Here is a 22593-nt window from a genome sequence, read left to right as displayed (position 1 = left end):
CCTTGTTTGGATTTTTTCCTTTAAAGGTGATGCTGCTACTCTGCTTCAGGAGGAAATTGCAAGAGAGAAGCAGGTACTGCATGTGCACATGAACATGCTACACCAGCAGTGGGGCTGTAGGAAAAGGGAACATTCCAAAGACAGTCCTCACTAGGTTTTATCAGCCAGGATTTTCATGGGCAGATTTACCTTGTAGCCCCTGAGCTTCTGAAGGGAAATGTCACTGACAGTAAATACTAAGAATCAAGTGCAGACTGATACTGGAGAAACAGTTTAGATCGTGGGAAACAAGCAGGAAGTGAGGGTGGCAAGTTTTGTCCTGCAGCCTGTCAGAGGCACGGCCCAGCAGAGCACTCGCTGCTCCTTGGCTTTTCCAAAGGTTTCTTGGATGTGCATGAGGAAAAGCTGTGGCCCACCTGAAGCTGGTAGTTGCCATCCTGGAGAAATGAGCTCCCTGAGCTCCTGGGTACCTCTAAGCTCTGCAGTTCTTCCTAACTGCAGAACTGGACTCGGAAGAAGCGTTGGCAGCATTGGAGAAGGGAGGTGCTGAGCTGGCACAGGAAGATGTGAGTCAGAGTGGAACAGTCACAGTGACCTCGTGAAGTGCTGCTTCACAGGGGCCTGTGCCAACAAACGCCTAGAAAATATGGTTAGAACAGAATCACCTTCTGCTCATGATAAAGCCTTTGTTAGATCACGAGTGTCAGTCACAGTGATTAAAAGATGTCCCTCCCAGTCGTGCAGCCACCAGAAATGTCATGAATATACACTAACCACCAATCTTTTTCTGGTTTTCTGCTTCCCTGAATTCACCTGCTGATGGCAACCCTTCCTTCCACCAGGGCGAGGTTGGTTCCACTTCTTTCCTCCCCTGTTCATTTGCCAAGTGTTCCTTGGTTATGTTGAGCAGTGCTGAGCCCCGGGCTGGGGGAGGTGCCATCCCCCTGCCCCTCTGACTGTCCCTGTCCTTGGCTGTCCTAGATCGACTTCCTGAATTCAGTGATAGTGGATCTGCAAAGGAGAAACGAAGAATTGAACTTGAAGATACAAAGAATGTGTGAAGCAGCTCTCAATGGCAATGAAGAGGAGATAAATAACTATGACAGGTACAAATCCTAAAGGAAACCTCAGCTCTTGTTTTGGGAGCTGTTGGTGGAGCAGGTTGGCAGCTGCACGATGCACCAGCCTGATCTCAGCTGTCAGGAGGGACAGACACAGCTTTCCCTGGAGTTTGGTGGTTGAATCCAGGCTTCTCTTTACACTGATGTGTAGCTGGGTGTGCCAGTGGTGCTCTGTGGTTATCAGTCACAAACACTGATGTATCATGACATTGTCTGTTGTATGATTTGGGGAATCTGGCCCTTTCCACGTGCTGAAGAGTCTTTGCTCCCAAGAGGATGCAGCTCTGTGGGGATGGGAAGAACCAATCCAGAGAAACAGAATTAAACCCTATTTGATGTATCATGACTTTAGCTCTCTTAAGGGAAACGAGAAACTATCCTGCATGTGTTTCTTTTAAATGTCTCTGTGCAAATATCTGCACAAACAGTAGCTTGTTGAGTAAATAGTAAATACGGGAGCGTAGGGGATTGTGGGGGCACTGCAGAGCGGTGAAGGGTTCGTACCCGAGTGTCAGTAACCCCGAGCTCGCTGCAGGGCCTTGCCCGTGTGACACAGGCACTGACCCGTGCTGCTGCTGCTGCTCTTGCAGTGAGGAGGAGAGCCTGTCCAAGAAGAAGCCGCGTCTCTTCTGCGACATCTGCGGCTGCTTCGACCTGCACGACACCGAGGACTGCCCGACGCAGGCTCAGGCTCTGGAGGAGCCGCCGCACTCGGCGCACCACGGCAGCCGGCGGGAGGAGCGGCCCTACTGCGACACGTGCGAGGTGTTCGGCCACTGGACCGCGGACTGCAACGACGACGAGACCTTCTGATGGGGACAGCCCCGCCCGCGGACCTTTGCACCACCAGCAGCCGCCCGTGCTGAATGTCGGGACGGGGGACAGCGACCCTCGCTCCCCTGCCCGCCCGCTCCACAATCCCTACAAGCATAAATATTTTGCTCTTCCACTAATAAATACCCCCTGTCCCTTTTTAACAAACTTCAGTGAAATAAATGATTTAACAAGTGACTTTATGCTGTTTCTTCCCAGGTTCTGGGTTTGTCCCGCCCTTAACAGGAAATTCCTCTGTGCTGTTGGATTTATTGATGGGAAAACATGTATAGGAATGAAGCACTAGAGTTATATTAAAGCTTATTTAAATACCTTAAAATATGATGTTAATTTTCATATTTGCACTAAACCATTTTAAGGCTGAATTTGTACATTTAGATTTCTAAGGTTTTTTTTGACACTGGACTGAGTTGAGAAATCTTTCATCTTTATTTTCATTTACTCCTTTGATTACGATGTCGCTCCGTGCCGTGGTCTCTGGGTTGTGGTTTGGTGTGAGAAGTGGAAATGACACAGGTAAGGAGCTGCTGGGGGTTTCTGGAAACCTGTATGCTGTGCACACCTGAAACAGTTTGTGGGCCATCCCTGTTTTGCATTCTTTCAGCTTCTATATAGTGAGTGTGGTGTGTGTGTGTGTGTATATATGCATATATATAATAAAGTTATATTTTGGAAAAAAAAAAAAGGTGTGGGTTTTTTTTCTACCTTTCCATTCAGACTATGAGGGGTTCTGAGTGGGGACAGACGTGCCCAGGGGCTGCAGTGTCACTCACAGAGTTCATCAGCTGGGAAAAGACCTCTGAGATACCAGGTCTGTGCCTAAACACCACCTTGTCAACATAACCAGGGAACTACTGAGTGCCATGTTCAGTCCCTACTTAAATATTTTCAGGGACAGTGACTCCACCGCCTCCCTGGGCAGTATTTAATCACCTTTAGTGAAGATTCCTCCTGGTGTCCAACCTGAAGCCTTCTGGTGCAGCTTTGGGCCATTTCCTGTCCCTGATCCCTGGGAGCAGAGCCTGACATCCCCAAGCTGTCCCGTCCTATCAGGACTTGTGCAGAGCCACAAGATCCCCCCTGAGCCTCCTTTTCTCCAGGCTCAGCCCCTTTCCCAGCTCCCTCAGCCTCTCCTGGTGCTCCAGCCCCTTCCCCAGCTCCGTTCCCTGCCCTGGGCCCGCTCCAGCCCCTCACTGTCCTTCCTGAACGGAGGGCCCAGAACTGAACACGCAGCTCCAGGTGTGGCCTCAGCAGTGCCCAGCGCAGGGGGAAGCAGCTCCTGCTGCAGCCAGGTGCCAGTGACCACACACGACACACACGATTACACAAGACACACGACACAGACATGACACACAACATACACGTAACGCACGACACTCACATGACACACATGGCACACACATTACACACGACACTCACACATGACACACACGACACATTCCACACATGACACACGTGACACATCTCACACAGCAGCGCTCCCCGTTACCGCCCGTGGCCCCGCCCCTCGGCCCCGTGCGGCTGCGCGGCCCCGCCCCCTCGGCCCCGTGCGGCTGCGCGACCCCGCCCCGCGGTCACGTGGTCGCGACCATGGCGGCGCACCTGAGCTCGGGCCGGGTGAACCTGACGGCGCTGCGCGAGGCGGGGCGGCGCGAGCTGCGCGAGTTCCTGGACAAATGCGCGGGCTCCAAGGTGGGCACGGCGGGGCCGGGGGGGGGGGGGGAAGGATCCCGCGTGTGGCGCGGCCGGTCTGATCCCGCCGTCCCTTCCCGCAGGCCATCGTGTGGGACGAGTACCTGACCGGCCCCTTCGGGCTCATCGCGCAGTACTCGCTGCTCAAGGTAAGCACCGCGGGCAGGCGGCCGGGCCCCGGCGCTCCCGCGCTCGGCTGACGGCCGTGCCTCCACGCAGGAGCATGAGGTGGAGAAGATGTTCACGCTCAAGCCGGGCCGGCTGCCGCCGGCCGACGTCAAGAACATCATCTTCTTCGTCAGGCCCAAGCTGGAGCTGATGGACATCATCACGGACAACGTGCTCAGGTACCGCGGGCAGGGCGGCCGTGAGGAGGGGACAGGTATGGCCTGAATCACCGTGTGGTTTGTGAGACCTGTGCAGGGAACGAGGAGCGACGTGCGGACACCAAACTGCAGCACAGCCGCTCTGCAGGTTAAGTGGGGGTACGAGACACCGTGGGCAGGGGGGCTGCACCTCGGCTGCGATGCAAAGAGTGCGTTCCTCCCTGCGAGGATGTAGGCTCCTTCTCATTAGCTGGAATGAGTCGTGCTTGGATTGCCGTGCCTTTTGGGAACTGCAGGTGTCAGGAGCGTGTCGCAGCTGTGGCTGCACAAGGCTGGGCACTGACACTCAAAATCCAGGAGTTGGCAATAACCCAGTGCAGCGTTCCTGTTCTGTGCGAATCCAGTGCCCCGTGCCCGTGGTCCGTGCCGCTCCCGAGTGCGGTGAGTGACTCCCTGTTCTGTGCTCCGGCTGTGACTTTCCCAGGGAAGACAGAGGCCGCTCTCCGCAGAGGGATTTCCACATCCTGTTCGTGCCGCGCCGCAGCCTCCTGTGCGAGCAGTGGCTGAAGGAGCAGGGCGTGCTGGGCTCCTTCATCCACCGTGAGCAGTACAGCCTGGACCTGATCCCCTTCGACGGCGACCTGCTCTCCATGGAGTCCGACAGCGCCTTCAAGGTGCGCGCTCGCCTCGTCCTCGAGGAAAAACACGATGTGGTTTTGTGCTGGATGTTGGTGCTGGTGCAGCAGCTCTCAGAGGGTTTGTCAGTGACCTGCACGGCAAGGAAAGGCCTTGCAGAGAAAACCTGGCTCGTTCCTGAAGCCTGTGAACTTCCCTGTGTATTTTCACACTAAATGCTGAAGTCACTACACTGAGCTGCACCCCATTGCCTCCAGCTTCAGCTGCTGGTGTTACTGTCACAAATAGAGCATTCCTGAGGTTTAAAGTGCTCTGTTGTGACAAGGAGCCAGCGTGGTTTGCATTCCTACACAGCCGGGGAGCCGTGTGTGATGGTTCTCACTACACTGAGCGTTAACAGCTGTCACATCCCAGCTGCATGTCCTGCATTCCCAGAGTGCTGCATCCAAGGGCAAGACAGTTCAGGAGTTTCTTGGCCCTCTCTGTCCTATGTGTAGCCCAGAAGATGTGTCAGGGCTTGCAGCTGTAATGACGTGTTGGGTGCTCAGATTGGCCTGATTAGCAGGAAAAGGTCCTTCCAGTCATTTTCTCTTACTCCATCAAACTGGATTTATGTCTGGAGTTCAAAAATACTAGTGCCTGGTAATAAAAAAAAAATGATTTGATGTAGTGACAGCACAGATAATAAGGCCCGTATGTGCCAACAGCCATAGTTTGTCCCCAGCCTGTGTCTCCTCTGAACTGTTCACATGGATTCTGCTGTGCTGTGGAGACAGCTGTATTGGATTGACACCTTCCATCACAATCCCTCTTGTTCTTTAGGAGTGTTACCTGGAGAGTGACCAGACCAGTCTGTACCATGCAGCAAAAGGGTTGATGACACTGCAGGCTCTCTACGGAACCATCCCGCAGATTTTTGGGAAAGGCGACTGTGCTCGGGTGAGGCTGAACAAATGCATCTTGTTCTTTGGAGCTGCCTGAAAGAGTATTTACTTAAATGCATTTCTGGTTTTTTGGGTTTTTTGTTTTTTTTTTTTTAATCCAGCCATGACACACACATCCTTTTTGCTTCTCTCTGATCAACCTGTGGTTTAATTGGTATTTTTTTTGTGGTGAGGGAGCAGCTTGAGGTGAATGCAGTGCATTGGCCATTGCTGAGCTGCAGAGAGCAGCAGAGAAGGACTTTTGTTTTCTCAGTCTCATCCTGCCCCATGCATCAGCCAGTCTGTACCTCCTTCCATCCCCTTGCTTTACCAGCATGTGCCTGCAGGGCCCAGAGGTCACGTCCACCTGCTGTGGCCTGCACCATGACCAGAGCAATGCCATTTCCTTGCAGCACGTGGCCAACATGATGATCAGGATGAAGCGCGAGTTCCCTGGGAGCCAGAATTCCATATTCCCTGTGTTTGATACCCTCCTGCTGCTGGACCGCAACGTGGACCTGCTGACCCCGCTGGCCACGCAGCTGACCTACGAGGGGCTGATAGATGAGATCTATGGGATTCAGAACAGTGAGTCCTGCAGGGAAGGGGCAGGTTTCCCATGTCCTGGGGCAGGTTGCAGTGTGTTGGGTGGGTTTGTGCTTCATTAAATGTGATGTAGGAGCAGCTCAGCTGAAATCCACGTGGGGTTTGTTCAGTCCCAAGCTGGAGCCCTTCAAGATCCACTTTGGCTCTTTTTGCCTGGGAAAGGGGAGCCAGGTACAGCCTGTGGTTACTGAAAGGGCATCTTTTGGCTGTTGGCTGGTGCAGGCACAGGGACAACAGGGAATGTGTGTGAGTGGAAATGGTGAAATGCCATTTTCAGAATGCTGTCCTGAACCTCTTCAGGGGGTAAGAAAACTCCAAAGAGGCATTTATGGGCTGTAATCCCTCCTGCTGGGCTGTCTCCAAACCTCTCTGAAAGCAGGGCAGCTGACACTTGGGTTCTGATGTTGGTGTAGGTCCCTGCGAGACTCTCCTTAATTAACAGACAGGCACTGAGTGGTTTGAGTGTTGATACTGCTTTGCTACTCAGAGCTGTTTCCAGCTCAGGGGACACATTTCCAGTCTGCTGATCTTCACTTCTGCTGATGAAGTTCCAGTCCTTAGAAGGGTTATTTCTCTGCATTTGGTAGCTTATGTGAAACTCCCTCCTGAGAAGTTTGCCCCAAAGAAGCAAGGTGAGGGTGGGAAAGATCTCCCCACAGAACCCAAGAAGCTCCAGCTGAACTCTGCAGAAGAGCTTTATGCCGAAATCCGAGACAAGAACTTCAATGCTGTGGGGTCAGTGCTGAGCAAGAAAGCCAAGATCATCTCAGCAGCCTTTGAGGTGAGGCCTGTATCCAACAGTGCATCAGATAATTCACAGTCTGTGTTCAGCAGGGCTGGGACTGGCAGCTCAGGCTGTTCCAGTCTGTTCCCCTGCCCTGGGATGAGGTCAGCTCCACTTGGATTGTTCTCAGTAGGTGTTGATCAAATCTTCTTTTAAGAAGGCTGTAGTAATGTGGTTCCTCATTTCTCCCCACACCTCTGTTCTGGGGATTTCCCTCTGCTCAGAGCTTGCTTAACCCATCCTTGTTCAGTGTGAGCCCATAGATCCCATAACAGGAATTGCTCTCTTCAGTGTTCAGGAATCAGGTGCTGCTTCCCTCTGCAAGAAGCCAAAGGTGATTTTTACTGTGCTGATCAATTCCACTTGGCTGCTCTTGTTACCTGTTCACTGAAAGGTCCTTTTCCCTTCAGGATGCAGAGAAAAAAATTTAAGCAGTAAACACCAGAATGTACTTTCACAGAGTATTATGGCTGGCTGGCTGGCATCAAAAACAACAGAAATGTATAGAAGACGTTGCACGTTTGTGGTTTTGTTGAAAACATCCCGTTGATGATTCATAAACTGAGATCCCATATCTCATTTTTCTGACCTCATGGGGACTCTCAAGAGAACTTGTTTTACTCTTTGATTGTATTTCCTTGGGGGAGCTTTTTTAGCCTCTTAACCTCTGCCACATCTAAAGTGAGGCAGTGGTACCTTAACTGAAATACTGAGTGCTCAGCCTCATCCCCCAGTGCAGCTCTGCTTCTGCACTATTAGTGCTGGAGGTGCTAAAGATGGATTGTTCGTACTGCTTGTTAAAACAAGAGAATTCTAAGAAATTGTCAGCAGTAATAGGTGATAATGAAACAGCAGTGTATTGGCAGCAGAGGACTTCTTCAATCACAGGCTCCATCATGACTCTCCTGCCTGCACTTGCCCATTTAAACCCTTCGTGTACGAGTCAAATTATTACAATTTTTATTCCGAGCTGCAGCAAGAGGCAAGTAGCCCAAATGCAGTGCAGACCTCTGGAGCTGAACTCTGCTTGGTGCTTCAGCACATCCTGCCTCAAAACCTGGCACACTGTTGCCTCCAAGCAGAGTGAATTGCAGACCCTGCCAGCCCAATTCCTCAGCACCTTTCACTCCTGCTCCAAGGGGAGATGTTCCCCAGCATTGGCCTGGAGCTCCCTGTCAGCCAGCAAAGTAACTCCTCTTTGTGTGAAAAAGAGAGTTTTCCCTGGTAGGGAAACTGAGGAGCAGTTAAGTGATGGCTGGAGTCAGACAAATGTGGATAAAATTATTTACAACACTAGGATAATAGAAAATAACAGTGATCCTGCTGTATTACGTGCTGCCTCTTCCCATGATGCAGGTGCTGTTAGAGGGAATTCTGTGACTTCAGTATAAGCATCTAAAGCCCTTTGTCTAAAAGACTGCGTATCTCTTAACTCCCTACAGGGAGTGCAATAAAAATTCTTCGTGATAAAATTCCCTGGTTGGTGTTAGCAACATAAAGAAGGCCTAACCCGAGTGCTGGTTTTCTTCAGGAAAGGCACCATGCCAAGACTGTTGGAGAGATTAAGCAGTTTGTGTCCCAGCTGCCTCACATGCAGGCTGCGAGGAGCTCGCTGGCAAACCACACCTCCATCGCAGAGCTCATCAAAGACATCACCAGTGAGTAGGAATCATTTCAACCCAGCAGGATGCCAAATAACTTGATGGACATCACTCAGCCTGGCAAAAACTGGCTCTGCTCCATCCAGTGCATTTCTGCTGCAATGTTAAATGTAAAACATAAGCTGTCAGTTGCTGTTGTATTGATTTCCATTCTTTTCCCAAAGCATCTGAAGATTTCTTTGATAATTTAACAGTGGAGCAAGAGTTCATGTCTGGAATAGATACAGACAAGGTAAGTAGATAATGGCAATTAGCCACTCAATTTTTTTTTTTGTTTGTTTGTTTTGTTTTGTTTGTTTATTTTGGGTTGGGGTTTTTTTGTTTGTTTGAGGGGAGACATCTGATCTAGATGGTGTCCAGTGAAATGGATTTCTCTGAGTTACCTGTGCACAGGTGGGGTGCTTGACCTATCCTGAGGCACTCCGTGCTCTGAGGGATCAGTGGAACACAGAAGATGGTTAATGAGAATTTTTCAGTGCATCAAGCAAAGTCTGGCTACTGAGTGAGGAGCTGAGATGCTCTGGGAGAGCCTGGGTGGACCCAGTGCTGGGTCACTGTTTTAGATTGTCCTGAGCTGCCTGGAGAGCAGCTGCTCCTCTTTCTTGCTGTTTTGGAGAGCCAGGCAAACCAGATCTTTCTTTCCAGGTCTGATGGGTACTTTAACACTTCTTCAAATAACCACTTACATATTTTATTTAATAGGTTAACAATTATATTGAAGACTGCATAGCTCAGAAACATCCATTAATCAAGATCTTGCGTCTCGTTTGCTTGCAATCCGTGTGCAATAGTGGGCTGAAGCAGAAGGTTCTGGACCATTACAAAAGAGAGATTCTCCAGGTTAGGCTGTAACATTTGGAGGAATAAATTCCTGAGAAAATTCACATCAGATCTTCAGCTTTACACTTCAATTCTAGACAGACACATCTTACACCTGAATAATTTGCACAGAGGGAGTACTGGGTTTCTGTCTGGGCTGGTACTTGGGAGGTGCTTTTGTGTGATACAACATGTAGATACAGAGGTTAATACCACTTGTTTACTAATATTATTTAAACACTCTAAATTGAATATACTCTACAGTCATCTTAACCACAAAACTTTTTTTATACAAACTTTTTTTTTTAAACAAGCATCTTTGCTTTTGGTTTTTTTTTTTCCTGTTTCAAACACTGGTCACGGGTTATTGCCATGGCATTAAAGGTGATTTCTTCATACTACAGACTTATGGCTATGAACATATATTGACTTTAAACAACTTGGAAAAGGCTGGACTCCTGAAACCCCAGACAGGTGGCAGGAATAACTACCCCACAATCAGGAAAACGCTGCGCCTGTGGATGGATGATGTTAATGAGCAGGTAAACATGACCTCTTAACTACAGAATGACGTGCAGCAGGAAAACCTCCTTTTTTTATTTCGTGTTACTGATTTCTTTGAGGCTGTTTTGCAGCATGAGGTAGCACTGACCTGCTGCTCCCTCGCTCTGTGTGTGTCCCCCAGAGCCCCAATGACATCTCGTACGTGTACAGTGGCTACGCCCCGCTGAGCGTGCGCCTGGCCCAGCTGCTGGCCCGGCCGGGCTGGCGCAGCATCGAGGAGGTTTTGAAGATGCTGCCAGGGCCCCATTTCGAGGAGAGGCAGCAGCTCCCTACTGGCCTGCAGAAAAAGCGTAAGTTTGGCTTTGTTTTCCCGTGGTTTGCAGGGAAATGCGTCTCTGTGAGCAGGGAGTGAGGCAACCTGGAATCAGAGCAGGCAGAGTCCAGGTGTCTGTCTCATCCCCCTGTGCCACAGCAGTGTTAGATGGACTTACTTAACCCTCCTTTGACAAATGGTTTAACTTCTCATCAGGGAACTAAAATAAACCCTACACTGTGGTTTTTAATTAGCAATGTTATGTGAAAGAGGGGCAGCACCACTCTCAAACAGAAGCACGTCCTGTAGTAACTCCAGAGCTGGGAGCAGCCTCTGGCTTTCCAAGCCTCTAATTCAGGTCATTTGAGTTTGACTGACAGTAGATGTAGGGGAGCTGTAAAAATCCAACCGAGCCAACCTGGACCTTTTTTGTGAACCCACAGGTCAGCAGGGTGAGAACAGGGTGACCCTGGTGTTCTTCCTGGGGGGGGTCACGTACGCAGAAATCGCCGCGCTGAGATTTCTGTCCCAGATGGAGGATGGAGGCACAGAGTACATCATTGCCACTACGAAACTCATCAATGGGACAACCTGGATCAAATCCTTGATGGAGAAACTGGAGCCTGCCCCGTTCTAGGGTGTGTGGTGAGAGACAGTAAAAGTGAGAGGGCCTGTGTAACACAGGCACATCAGCTGCTGGTCCATTGGAGAAACACGGCAGTGAAGGAAGCTCTCCTGGGACCAGTTCATGAACAGTTGCCCTCTCATCCCTTCTGCACTTGTGTTCCAGCTGCCTGTGGAACTTCCAAATAGAGAAGCAGGGTTGGAACACACTAATGATAAACATAGTGGGAAAGAGAGAGATCCCTGCTCATGGTCTGACCTGGCACCCAGGTGCTGGGGAAGCAGGAATGGGCCCTGGTCCTTCTGTTTGACAAATTGCTGCTTTATTTCTTTCAGTTTAGCTGTGGTGAGGAGGCAGGATGTTCTCTATTCCTGGCTTTGTACCAGTATTCCCAGACTGTTTGTCTCTCTCTGGAGCCCGATACATTCCATGGATGCACTGGATGTGTCAATCAGAGATCTGTACACAGCTGTACCTGTGATCCTTGAGCCTTTTATTTCACTTGTCCCCTGAAGGGATTGCTGTAAGGTGACTTTTTTGTCCCAGGTACACCCACCTGACTCTGGAAAGCTCCTCCAGAGTATGAATGACATCACTGTGTCCCGAGTTCATGGATAAAGACACACAAACACTCCCTGTGTGAGGGCCAAAAATAGCAAGAGCAGGGACCCAGTAAACAGTGGGTTTAAAACAGACACCTTTTTCACCCCCTGGTTGGGTTATAACTGTGGTACCTGCTGTCACAGAGCTCAGACTTAAAAAATGGAATTTTCCATGGGCTTGGAGGCTGTGTCACCAAGAGGCAGCTCCTGGCTCCAGAGGCTGGGAAGGCAGAGCAGGGTCTGTGATGGTGCCTGTGCTGCTGCTGGGCACTGTCAGTGTCCTCACAGCCCTGGGGACTATTCCACACTGCAGTTCACTCTTAAAGACAGCTAAAAAAAAGCCCACTCCTCACCTTAAACCACTGTCTTAGCAAACATTTCTGCTTTAATTATGAATCCAAATGAATCCCTCAATTTTTCCAAGTTGTCACAGTTGTGACTGTGAGTTTTGATCTGTTTTTATTTTCTAACACTGAGTTCTGCCAAGTCGGCCCCTCCACAGCGCCCCTCTATCTGTTTAACTCCAGCTGACTTACTAGAACAAAAGATGTATTTAATCTTTTTTTGGAAGTGTTTGCACTCTCTCTCTCTCTCTAGAATACAAAAATAAAATAAAACCCTGCACTGTTGTAGCTGTGTCCTTGTCTCCTCGTCCCAAAATAACTGAATTACTTAAGCTGAAATTATTTTTCTTTTTTACTATTTTCCATTTGTTTTATAATTAAGGCTCATGCAAAATTTCATTTTGTTCTGCCACCTAACATACTACATTAGAAGTGGAATTTCTGAGCTTTTGAAGGAAAGAAACTTTGTATTTCAGGTGGGGAGGCAGCTTGTGGACAGACTTAACAAAAAAACATGCTGCAACTTCAGTGATGCAAGAAGAACAAACATGGATTGTTTGCTTTGCAAGTTCCATTTAAAGTAACTAACTTCAGAGTATTTTAAAAGGAAAACTGAATTAGGTTTGGATCAGAAATTAGATGTTACTGTGTAGAGAAAAACAAGAAATTGACTCAGGTCAACAGAGTGTCCTTGGGTTGGCCTTGAAGGTCTTTGTAGTATCACAATTTCCAGACTTTAAAAAATAAACAAACCTGGATTTAAAAGGAAATATTGAGCAGGCTGGTTTCTGAGCTAAAGTCCTGCTGTGTAAAAGCTACACCACAGGTGAATAAAGGAAAACACCAAAGACTGTCTTACCTTTCCCCTGGCCAGCAAGCAGTAACAATACAGGCAAAACTTTTTTTGGCAAGCGTTTACACCAGACACTTGGTAAACTCTGAATTTATCACCAACACTGCTATTTTGCCTAGTTTTTTTTTTTTTTTTTAACAGCCTAGACCAGCACTGAGCTAGAACCATGCAGCCACTCCACCTAGATAGAGCCTCTTCCTGGAACTAATCAGCAACAAAATAAAAGTCATCCTGACGCTGATCAATTCCCTGGAGGAGCAATTACTGTTTAACAGGCTTCCTGGGCAGCTGATGATGTTCTGTGTCTGTCCAAGGCCCTGCTGACCATGCGGGTAATAATTTGATAATGAGAACCTAATTAAATTAAGGGACCATTTTCTACATCATAATATCTTTGTAGGTAAGAGATTTGATTTGCAGTACATAATCTTCCTTCTCTCTGCTGTCTGCATTGTGGAAAAAAAGAAGAAAATGTTAGCCAACCTCTACCCCAAAAGATTTTCACTTTTCATACAACATTATCAGAAGCAGTTTTGCTAAGAATAAACAGAGTGGCTCCTTCCTCCCTTCACTGCAAAGAAGCTGCAGCACTTGAGCTGTAAAAGGTCTGGATGACTCTGGGAGGGAGGGTAAGGGTGACACTACAGCAGTGACAGTGGGACAGCAGGGGACAGTGCAGGGATTAGGCTGCCTTCAGCCCTCACTTATTTGTGGTAAAAGATCCTGACTCAGCCTGCACAGTCCCACCCTGGGGATGAGCCCCAGCTGTGTGTGAGCATCCTCCTCTCCGAGGGGCTCACAGGGTGCTCAGGAAACAGAGCAAGAGGCACTGCAGCCTTCAGGATACCAGAATAAAACGTGTAAGATGACACAACGTTTTGTTAGAGGCAAACCCCCACATCTCAACAAAGGCAGGTTTTGATCTGGTGACTCCAAGCCCTGGCACTGGAAGTCTGGAAACGCTGTTGCCAGAAGCCCCGAGGGGAAGGGGAGCGTTTGGCTGCTCCGAGCACCACGGCGCTGTCGGATCATAACCAGAGCTGACCACACCTAGAGCTCAGTCCTCGTGTGGGCTGCACTCACACACTGTGCTCCTGCTCCCAGATCACAGCGGGATCAGCCTGCAGCACAAACCCCCTGGAAAAGGGATAGCTGCAGAACTAAACTAGGGAGAAACACCAACTTGCCGAAGCAGAGCCCGTCATCTGCCTGGGTAAGCAGTTTATTTCTTTATCAGCATCTTTCTAGATAACCAGAAATCTCGCACAGCCTACGGACAGGAAACTGTAACGCTCTGAACAACAGAGAAACCACAGCTGGTTTAAAAATGTTCTAGCTCCTGTACTGTATACATGTGCCTGAGCTTGGAATGGAATGGCTGAACTTGTTAACACCAAAAAGTGAACTCCTTATCACAAGAGCTCTTTAAAAAACATTCTAAGTAGCAGGACAGGAATTCAGTTTAGTTTAGCTGGCTTTAGACTGTCCAGAAAAGAAATAATCCTTCTGGGTTACTTTTTAATCCTTTTGAGTTAGTTTTTATCCTAAGTCTGATTTTAAACTCTCTTTTTGCGCTTGAACAAGAGTATGGATATTGTTGGAATGTTGCAATCAAAATTTAAAAGAACATGTAAATTGAAGAGATAATAGAATTTTTAGGTGGGTTTTCACAGCTTCAAATCTTAGAAGCCAGTGACTTTAGGGAAAAAGTTCCGATTTAATTTAAACTAATAAATGAGAAATCACTTCCAAGGCAATGTGTATATATGACTATACAATACTGCTAGAAGATGAATTCTAAGGCACCTTATCCCATGTCTCCCACTTAACAGTTATTTTTAACGTGCGATATAAATATTTGCCTCTGCAAACTTGTATTTAAGCCTCAGTTCTCATCATTCTTAAACAAAAGGCTCAGTTTGTGCCAGTACCTCCATTAGATGCAATTATAGAATTAAATATTAATGGTGGCTTCCTTGGAGGAATTGACCACTCTGATCAGAACACGTTGTTGGTAATGCACCATCAGCGGCCGCTCTGATCCTGATGCTTCCTGGACACACAGCCACAGCCCCAGGGGAGAGGTTCCAGGAGCCAGCTGGATTCTGTGACAGCCCCCAGCCTCACCCTCACGGCCGTGCCCACCGCCTGTGTCTGTATTTCCATCTGCTTCCTTACCAGTCCTGATCTGGAGACTTTGATCAGATCCCAAACTCTCTTTAACACCTGGGCAGGACTCTGAACAGGCCCACACCAGTCACTAACAACCTCCCAGGTGGCCATCAACCCTCCTGACCACAGGACTTCTCCCCACGGCAGGGTGGTGTCTCTGCTGTGAAGACTCACCTTGTTCCTCTGCTTGCAGGAGGAGCAGGGAGCAGCCATCCCCAGGGATCCGGGAGAGCCATGCCAGACTCCTTTGCCATCCACTTCCTCAAGGTGCTGCGGGAGCTGCTGGCCTTTGTGCTGTTCAGCTACACGGTGCTGCTCGGGGCGCTGCTGCTGGCTGGCTGGACCACCTACTTCATGGTGCTTAAATGAGGGTCCTGCCCCTGCCTCTGCCCCTGCTCCCACGGGCTCTCCAGAGGCAGCTGGCTCCACGATGCAGCTCCATACAAGGGATGGAGGGCCCTTCCCCCTGCACCAAACCTGCAGGAGTTCTGTGCTCGCGCTGCCTCATCGCCGTCTTGTTTTCCTATGTAAAAACAATAAAGGTTAAAAGAAAAGGTATCCCCCAGTATGCACTTTACATAGCCTTGTGGCTCTCGCAGATTCTTTGTGTCTCCTGGACGGTTGTTTCTGTTCTCTGAACTATTAAAAGCCTCCCAGCAGTTTTCTCCTGAGATTCCCACCCTGCCAAGCGTGGCACAGGGGATGGCAGGGATGCAACACCACTCCACCATCTCAACAAACAAGTCCTGCCTTGTCCTATTCTGCCTCATTAAGGGTGTGAAGGCAGACACACAGAAATTACTCGTAATTTGTTTTAGAAGTCCTGGGAAAAGACATTTCAGATCAGCGCAAGGTTCCTCTCCCCCTAGTTTTATGAGGTACAGGGTTGTTACCTGGTACTCCCAGGTGTGCCAGGCTTTTGAACAAATATTGAAAGGATGGAGTGAGATGAAGAATGTGTGATATAGCACTGCCTCAGTAAAGTAACCTGTGCTGAGTCTCTGAAAACAGGAGAGAGAACAGGAATTCCTGCTATAATTAGAAAGAATAGATTTAATTGATCAAGGCAGTTTTGTGTGGAATTGCACAGGAAACCTCTGCTGGAGGTGGAGATTATCACTAGCATGGAACTACTCAAAATCAAAGCAGCATCGTGTACTTTAGAACAATGAATGTACTTCAGAACAATAAAGATGAATTAAACCAGAGCCGTGAGGAGCACTGGTGTCTCTGAGCTGCTCATGATCTGTCCCAGCTGAAATAAATACTCTTACCCCGTGGAGCTGGGTAAACACAGTTGCAAAGTTATGTTTTTTTTTAGTTTCTTCCTTATCTTGGGGGTTCTGCCCAGTGTCCTCATAGCCCGTAAGTTCCACGTTCCTTTTGTCCAAATCCTTCTTACCAAGTTTTGTTCACCTTTCCCAGATCTAATATCACTGAAACATATCAAGCCTTAAACCTTACCAAGGGAATTCCACCACCAAGTAATTTGGTTTTCTAACACCTGGACATCACTCAAAAATTGTTGGCTGCTCTCTTTCATGGACTAAATATTCTTGTTATCAGGCCTGAAAGCTACAAGAATCAAACACCAAAGAACACCCCGTTCTTAAAAAGAATTTTTACGCATTCCGCATTTTATAACAATTAGGCAAGACCCCGTTTCATCATCTCCTCACTCCCAGCAACCGGGCAAATTGTTGCCTATTTCTGACCCTTACAACGTTGGGCATCGCGACTAAAACACGGAGGAGGTGTCTCCCAACACCACCTGTGCTCCACAGGGCCGTGACGGCGGAGGGGACGGGGGGACACCTTCGGACATCCCTGCGGACACCTCTCGCTCGCTCCCTCCCGCCTCAGGTTCCCGCCACTGCCCTCACGGCCCGGCGCCCACCGCCCGCGCTCTGCGCACGCGCCTTGCTCGGCCCCGCTCACGCCGCCGCGCCCCCGCAGGTGTGCGCGGTGACGTCACTTCCTGTGCGCCGGGCGGGCCAAGATGGCGGCGGGCGGGCGGTGGCTGCGGAGCTGCTGCTCGGTGCTCAGGTACCGCGGCGGGCCGGGGGAGAGGCTGAGGGGGAAACGCGCTGCCCACACCTCCACCCCTACCCGCCAGCTTTAGGTTAAAGACCACATGGCATAAAAGAAGGAAAACCGACGGGTTGTTTTCATAAAAATTGCTGTAAAGCAACAACAACAATTGCTCTGTGCTTCTTGTTTTCCGCTCGAGTATTTCCGTGATAGACCCTGACCCCAGGGCATTTGCACAGCTTGAGTTGTAAATAAAACTGGCCACAGAGACCCAAGTGTCACTGGATTGTAACAAACCTGTCAAATTTCTCACCTGCATGTACGACACGCCACTTTTAAGCATGTTTTCTAACCTGTTTTCCAGTATTATTGACTATTAGCAGCGTGCTGGTACCAGCTAACATATATTTCCTCTCTGGAAGTATTAATAATGCACTAGTTACTGTGCTTATCTTTTCTTGTACTTATGATTAAACAATAATACGAAAATTGAACCGGACTTACCCAAACTTACTCATCCACTGTCACGCAGATACATCATAGAAGCCTGGCATAGACAAGTATGCCTTGAACAGCTCCTGGGTGGTGTTCTCCTCTTTGATTCCTGTTTCCCATTGCACACAGGGACGCTTCTGCTTCTAAACTTTGCCTCTTGCTTTTCCAGACGCAGCTTCCCAGTCCTGGCCAGTGTCCGGCAGCGAGGCCTCGTGGGCAGGAGCGGGCAGTGGCACCAGGCCGTGGGGCTGGGGGTGGCCCTGTGCGCCGTCCCTGTCGTGGAGGTACCCCCAGCACCCCCTCCTTGCACCAGTTTAACACCCAAAGCCACCTGTCTGTCCCGGTTCTCCCCCTGGGATTGCATCCTCAGGGAGAACTTGGCCGTGCGGCCTCGCGGCGCGGCTTTTCCTCACCTTTGTGTTGGAGTGGTGTCCGCAGGGAGGGCGGTGAGGAGGTCACACGGGTGTCTTGTGTTGCAGCAGCAGAGCTCGGGGTCCCTCAGCAACGATGCCCTGATCAGAAGAGCTGTGTCCCTGGTGACAGACAGCACGGCCACGCTGCTCTCCCAGACCACCTACGCGCTCATCGAGGCGCTCACCGAGTACACCAAGGTGAGCTCCGGGGTCTCACGCCTGGCACGAGCCACTGCTGGCAGTGCCAGCTGCTCTGACACTGACTACACCTCTTAAACCACGCTCAAAACGGGCTTTTGCAAAATTAATTTAACCAAAGAGGTGTGGGGGGTTAAAGATACTGGGTCCCTCAGGAGCTATGGGGTCACTGTTCTACACCGTGCTGGAAGTTACTTTTAACTTTGTTAAACTGTTGGTTTTGGGTTAAAATTATACAATCCCAGAATGGTTTGGGTTGGAAGGACCTTAAAGTTCATCCAGTCCCATGCGCATGGACACCTTTCACTATCCCAGGTTGCTCCAAGCCCTGTCCAGCCTGGCCTTGGACACTTCCAGGGATGGGACATCAACAGCTTCTCTGGGCACCCTGTGCCAAGGCCTCACCACTCTCACAGCCAAGAATTTTTCCCTAACATCCCATCCAACCCTGCCTTCTGTCAGCATGAATCCATTCCCCTTGTCCTGTCATTCCATGCTCTTGTAAGAAGTCCTTTTTACTTGGGCAAAAGAACTCTAGAACTCAGAACTGGGGCTGAAGAAACTCCTAACAGTTATTTATAATACCTGTGTACTGAGTTCTCTGCTCTTGGGTATTTTATTGCCCTTCTCGGCCTTCCTGAGGTCATGAACTGAGTTCCATCAGAAGAATGGTATGCGGTATACTTAAGTCTGAAACAACCAGACTTAGCAAATAAAGTGCCAATTTGAGTAAAGTATTTGCATTCCAGTTCACATCCTTGTCAGTATATCAAGTGTATGAAGAGTAATTTTGCTAATTAACACCAGGTAAGAATGAGACAACACCAGAGCTGTGCAGGTAGGCATGGTAACTACAAAATGATTCCTTCACAGGCGGTTTATACCCTGGTGTCTCTCTACAAGCAATACTCAAATCTCCTTGGGAAAATGAACTCGGAAGAGGTGGATGCAGTCTGGCAGGTGGTCATAGGAGCCAGAGTGGATGTAAGCAAACAATCCTCCCTCACCATCTGCCTCTCCAACTCTGCTCTCACTGCTCTGCACAGCTCAGGAGAGCTCTCGAGTCTGTTGCACCCTTGTTGATTTTCTCCTGCTCCTAGATGACCACCAAGCAGCAGGAATACCTCAGGCTGGAATCCAGCTGGATGACAGCGCTGCGGCTCTCAGAGATGGCGGCAGAGGCTGCCTATCAGTCAGGTGAGCACAAGCAGCAGCACTGAGCCCCTGCCCCTTCTCCCTCTCTCAGCACAGTTCAGACACACGATGTACATTCAGTCAACACCACAACCGACAGCTGCTGCCTGGTTTTTTGGAGATGCTAAGCACGTACATTCTGGTTTTGGCTGCGAGTTTGTAAGTGTGTTCTGAGAACTAGGTTGGAAACTTCCTATGTGGTTTAGGTCAAGACAACCATGGCCAAAGATATTTGAGTAAAGAGTTCAGTTATTTTTAAATGCAAGGCTCAAACACGGTTCTGGGAGCCACAGAACCAAGGCTGCCTGTGAGTCCAGTAGAGCTTTCCAGCTGGATTTAGTTATATTAAAAAAGGAAAAGATACTAATTTTGGTTTTTTTTCTCCCTGGAGAGATTTGAGAACTCTGAGACTGAGTTATGGACTGGTTTGTGGAGTGGAGAAGGGAGGGAAAACAGTGAACATACAGAGACATCCTAATTCTCTTAAGTGCCTGGAAAAGACTCCAAAGTAGGTGGGAGCATGGGAGGAGAATGGTGGGAATTCAGCAGTACCACAGGTATTCCCACTGCTGTAGGTGCCAGGATGGGACAAGGACTGAAAGGCTCTGGCACACAAGGACTGGGCTGGGCTTAGCTCTCAAATCTACTGGCACGAAGTGATCACTCCTATCCAACTCCAGCTGTATCCCACTGGGATGAGGGGATTCAAGGGAGCAGTGACATCTCGAAGCAGACAAAAAGTTTGAGGTAAATGAACAGTAAATGCATTGAGCATTAATAGAGCCCAAGAGCCACCACAACACTGCAGAGCAGATAATAATCCCATCCATTTCCTTAGGTGAAGGTTTGTCCAGTGCTCCTCTAACCCAGTGTGTCAATCCTTCCCTCCAGGTGCAGACCAGGCCTCAGTGACAGCCCGCAGCCACATCCAGGTGATGAAATCCCAGGTGCAGGAGGTGCGGCTGCTGTCCCAGAAAGCAGAGACCAAATTAGCTGAAGTTCAGACAGAGGAGCTCATAAAAACCCAAGGAGAGGACTCCTCATTGCCACAGGGTGTTTTAGGAAATACAGATGATGACCCTTACCTTCGGGAGGACTGAACAGAACTGAACTCTCGGGCTCAATCACAAATTCAACAGTCCCAAGCTCTTAAGTGTGGGACAGTGTAAAACTGCTGAAATAAGCCTGTGATCCCATTTTTTTTTTCCCCCAAAAAAAGGATTGCTTTACAAATCAAGTATTTGGAAGGCCTTGATTTTGTTTGTAACTTACCTTGTTTGTAATACTTTTGGATTCATTTATTTAAATGTTTATCTATGCAAATGTGAAGACTGTTATCAGGGATGGTCTGGTGGTAATTGTGTCTCTGCTTGGAGGGTCCTGCTGCTCCCTTGGTGTTTTTGTGGGAGCTCATTAGGGATCAGCCAGAGAAGTGTATTTAAAAATCCTTGTTTTTAACCTGTGAAGTAGTAAATGATATCTGTGAGGAGATGGTTTTATTAAACTGTGCAAAAGTAGCTTGTTGTGGGTTTGTCCATTTGGGGAAGAGATGAGGCCCTGCTTTCTACTTGAATTTAGAAGTTTTTAACTCTGAGTCGGCAGTTGCACCAAATTACACTGAGCTGAAGTCAGGGGAAATATTTGCTCTGGAGCTGAGAACTTCCCATGGAGTCACCCAGGCTCTTGGTGCAGTTTTGTTCAGCACAGCAACTTATTTCACCCAACAAATCATGTCTGGGGAGGTTCCCCAGGAAGCAAAGGGGAGGTTTGATTTTTCAAGATACTGTGGTTATAAACTAAATTGTTTTGGCAGCTGCTGTGTACTGTTCTACAAAGCACTGAGAAAAAGAATTTTACATATTTGAATGCTTCCCAGTGCAAGTTTCAGGAAATAATTGTAATTATTTCTTTTGCAAGCTTAATGTTTTACTGCAGGTTTCAAAACCAAAGGTATCTTTCACTGTGTTCATTTCTTAACTTGACAGCTGGTGTGAAATTTACTTTGTAGAACAGCACCCACTAGAACTTTTCTCACTGATGATTGGAAGCAGTTAATCCCCATTTGCCAGGTTGTGTAAGAAAACACATATTAATCAAAGATTTTTCACCACATACGAGCATCTGATGCACTGCATCTGTGTCAAGGTTGATGTTACTAAATTGAGTTGTGTCTGACCAGGAATTTTCTTACCTGCAGCATAAACTCTGTCTCATTTTGGCTGCCTTTGCAACAAACGCAGTTTCAGGTGCACAGCACTGTTAATTTATAGATTAAGTAGTAAGAAAATTAACAAACCATCTGTCCTTGCTCCTCACTGGGTGCTCCTGTATCCAAGGAGGATGGCACAGTCTGGGAGCTGCCAGTGTCTGCTGTGCCAAACACAGCTCTGGGCTGGAGCATTAGGGAAAAAAAACCCTGTGATGAAAGGATTACTTGGGTGGTGGCACAGCCAAGCTCTCAGGAGCCAAATACACCCTCAGATCAACCTCTAACCACAACTGCTCTCGTTTGGTACCTCCTGCTGTTGAAGAACATCTGCCAAGCCCCTGACCTGAGTGCACAAACAAGTTGTGTACCTCTCAGGATGCCACAGAAGCTCTACTCAGATTTTTGCATGGCACTGCCAGGAGCCTGCAAAGCCAGGAAAGTCCCTCTTCCCCTTTGAGGGCCTGCTCCCAGCCCTGCTGTGACCCCACTTCTTGTTTTCAGTTCTTGGTCCTGCACTTCCTGCCCGAGAGCTGCTCACACACACTTCCAGCCTGATGTGACTGGAACCAACCAGTCAGTTCAGCCAAGTCAAAGTGAGGGTGATGAGCATGAATGGCTCCACATCACCCCCAAAACAGGGCAGAAGGGAGTCCCTCACCTTTGTTAGGAAGTGGGAGCTGCCAACTGGGGGTTAGCCCACACACCTAAGCCTGCAGCAGACATGACATCATGCTCTGTGCTCCTGAGTTTACACTGGGAATCACTGAGTGGATCGCAGAAGCGCTGGCACAGCAGCTCACAGGGCACCACGGTGCCCGTTCTGTGCACTCCCCTCTCCAGAACCAGCAGCAGTGCCCAGAGAATTGTGCCCAGAACCTGGGGTTTGCTGCTGACACTCAGCCTTGTTTACAAAGCCAGCACACCTCAAACTACACACAGGCACTTTTTCAGCTACTTAATGAACCCTGTTGGAGCTGCAGCCAGAAAACACAGTAACAACTTGCACAGAACCACCCTGAGGATGGACACCCACCAATTTTTTGAGACAAACCCCTACTCACACCAGGCACAGAAAACAGCTCCTGGGAGGTGGCACCTTCTGCCCCAAGAGCCTGGCTCAGCCCTGAGGCTCAGTCAGAGCTACCCCAGGTGCTGCAGAGGGCCAAGGGAGCACATCCTACCAGCAGTCCCTCAACATCCCACTGAGAGCTCCCACACCTCTGCTCTCAGGGTGTCCC

The 22593-nt window shown here is 48.9% G+C and overlaps 4 protein-coding genes across 10 annotated transcripts in view; all 4 read left to right on the top strand.

Annotated features, from left to right (window-relative positions):
• The window catches only part of CLIP1 (CAP-Gly domain containing linker protein 1), a 49540-nt gene extending 47462 nt beyond the window's left edge, over positions 1-2078 (top strand). Inside the window, 4 exon segments of the mRNA XM_062504093.1 lie at positions 27-73; positions 293-298; positions 982-1106; positions 1712-2078. Of these exon segments, the coding sequence (XP_062360077.1) occupies positions 27-73; positions 293-298; positions 982-1106; positions 1712-1934 (401 nt within the window). The 3' untranslated portion in view covers positions 1935-2078.
• Positions 2079-3519: 1441 nt separating this feature from the next.
• On the top strand, positions 3520-14689 carry VPS33A (VPS33A core subunit of CORVET and HOPS complexes). Of its 5 annotated transcripts, XM_062504039.1 has the most exons (16): positions 3520-3647; positions 3731-3796; positions 3867-3994; positions 4458-4647; positions 5432-5548; positions 5946-6120; positions 6726-6919; positions 8454-8580; positions 8748-8815; positions 9286-9423; positions 9807-9944; positions 10088-10256; positions 10663-10857; positions 12785-12975; positions 13109-13856; positions 14673-14689. In XM_062504039.1, the coding sequence occupies exons 1-13, from the start codon at positions 3546-3548 to the stop codon at positions 10854-10856; spliced, it is 1806 nt and encodes a 601-aa protein (XP_062360023.1). In that variant the 5' UTR covers positions 3520-3545; the 3' UTR covers position 10857; positions 12785-12975; positions 13109-13856; positions 14673-14689. The 5 variants fall into 5 exon arrangements, with proteins under 5 accessions (XP_062360023.1, XP_062360022.1, XP_062360021.1 ...); XM_062504038.1 differs by having other exon boundaries at positions 12785-13856; XM_062504037.1 differs by lacking the exons at positions 12785-12975; positions 13109-13856; positions 14673-14689 and having other exon boundaries at positions 10663-12328.
• LOC134050747 (uncharacterized) lies at positions 13847-15344 on the top strand. 2 transcript variants are annotated; one of them, XM_062504043.1, is made up of 2 exons: positions 13847-13856; positions 15009-15344. In XM_062504043.1, the coding sequence occupies exon 2, from the start codon at positions 15050-15052 to the stop codon at positions 15182-15184; it is 135 nt and encodes a 44-aa protein (XP_062360027.1). In that variant the 5' UTR covers positions 13847-13856; positions 15009-15049; the 3' UTR covers positions 15185-15344. The 2 variants fall into 2 exon arrangements, with proteins under 2 accessions (XP_062360027.1, XP_062360026.1); XM_062504042.1 differs by lacking the exon at positions 13847-13856 and adding an exon at positions 14593-14918.
• A 1462-nt stretch (positions 15345-16806) lies between these two features.
• On the top strand, positions 16807-20663 carry DIABLO (diablo IAP-binding mitochondrial protein). 2 transcript variants are annotated; one of them, XM_062504381.1, is made up of 6 exons: positions 16807-16861; positions 17511-17625; positions 17824-17952; positions 18826-18936; positions 19053-19149; positions 20038-20663. In XM_062504381.1, the coding sequence occupies exons 1-6, from the start codon at positions 16815-16817 to the stop codon at positions 20244-20246; spliced, it is 708 nt and encodes a 235-aa protein (XP_062360365.1). In that variant the 5' UTR covers positions 16807-16814; the 3' UTR covers positions 20247-20663. The 2 variants fall into 2 exon arrangements, with proteins under 2 accessions (XP_062360365.1, XP_062360364.1); XM_062504380.1 differs by having other exon boundaries at positions 17821-17952.
• Positions 20664-22593: the final 1930 nt, after the last annotated feature.

Source organism: Cinclus cinclus, chromosome 17 (assembly GCF_963662255.1).
Source record: "Cinclus cinclus chromosome 17, bCinCin1.1, whole genome shotgun sequence".
NCBI classification, from domain to species: Eukaryota; Metazoa; Chordata; class Aves; order Passeriformes; family Cinclidae; genus Cinclus; species Cinclus cinclus.
Note: the sequence above shows the minus strand (reverse complement) of the source record. Positions and strands in the feature narration are given on the sequence as shown.

Coding starts and splice junctions, on each gene's coding strand:
- DIABLO (XM_062504380.1), top strand. CDS start 16,815: ATGGCGGCGGGCGGGCGGTGGCTGCGGAGCTGCTGCTCGGTGCTCAG. Junction 16,862..17,510: donor AGCTGCTGCTCGGTGCTCAG/GTACCGCGGCGG, acceptor TTGCTTTTCCAG/ACGCAGCTTCCCAGTCCTGG. Junction 17,953..18,825: donor CGCTCACCGAGTACACCAAG/GTGAGCTCCGGG, acceptor ATTCCTTCACAG/GCGGTTTATACCCTGGTGTC.
- VPS33A (XM_062504039.1), top strand. CDS start 3,546: ATGGCGGCGCACCTGAGCTCGGGCCGGGTGAACCTGACGGCGCTGCGC. Junction 3,797..3,866: donor CGCAGTACTCGCTGCTCAAG/GTAAGCACCGCG, acceptor GCCTCCACGCAG/GAGCATGAGGTGGAGAAGAT. Junction 6,121..6,725: donor GATCTATGGGATTCAGAACA/GTGAGTCCTGCA, acceptor TGCATTTGGTAG/CTTATGTGAAACTCCCTCCT.
- LOC134050747 (XM_062504043.1), top strand. CDS start 15,050: ATGCCAGACTCCTTTGCCATCCACTTCCTCAAGGTGCTGCGGGAGCTG.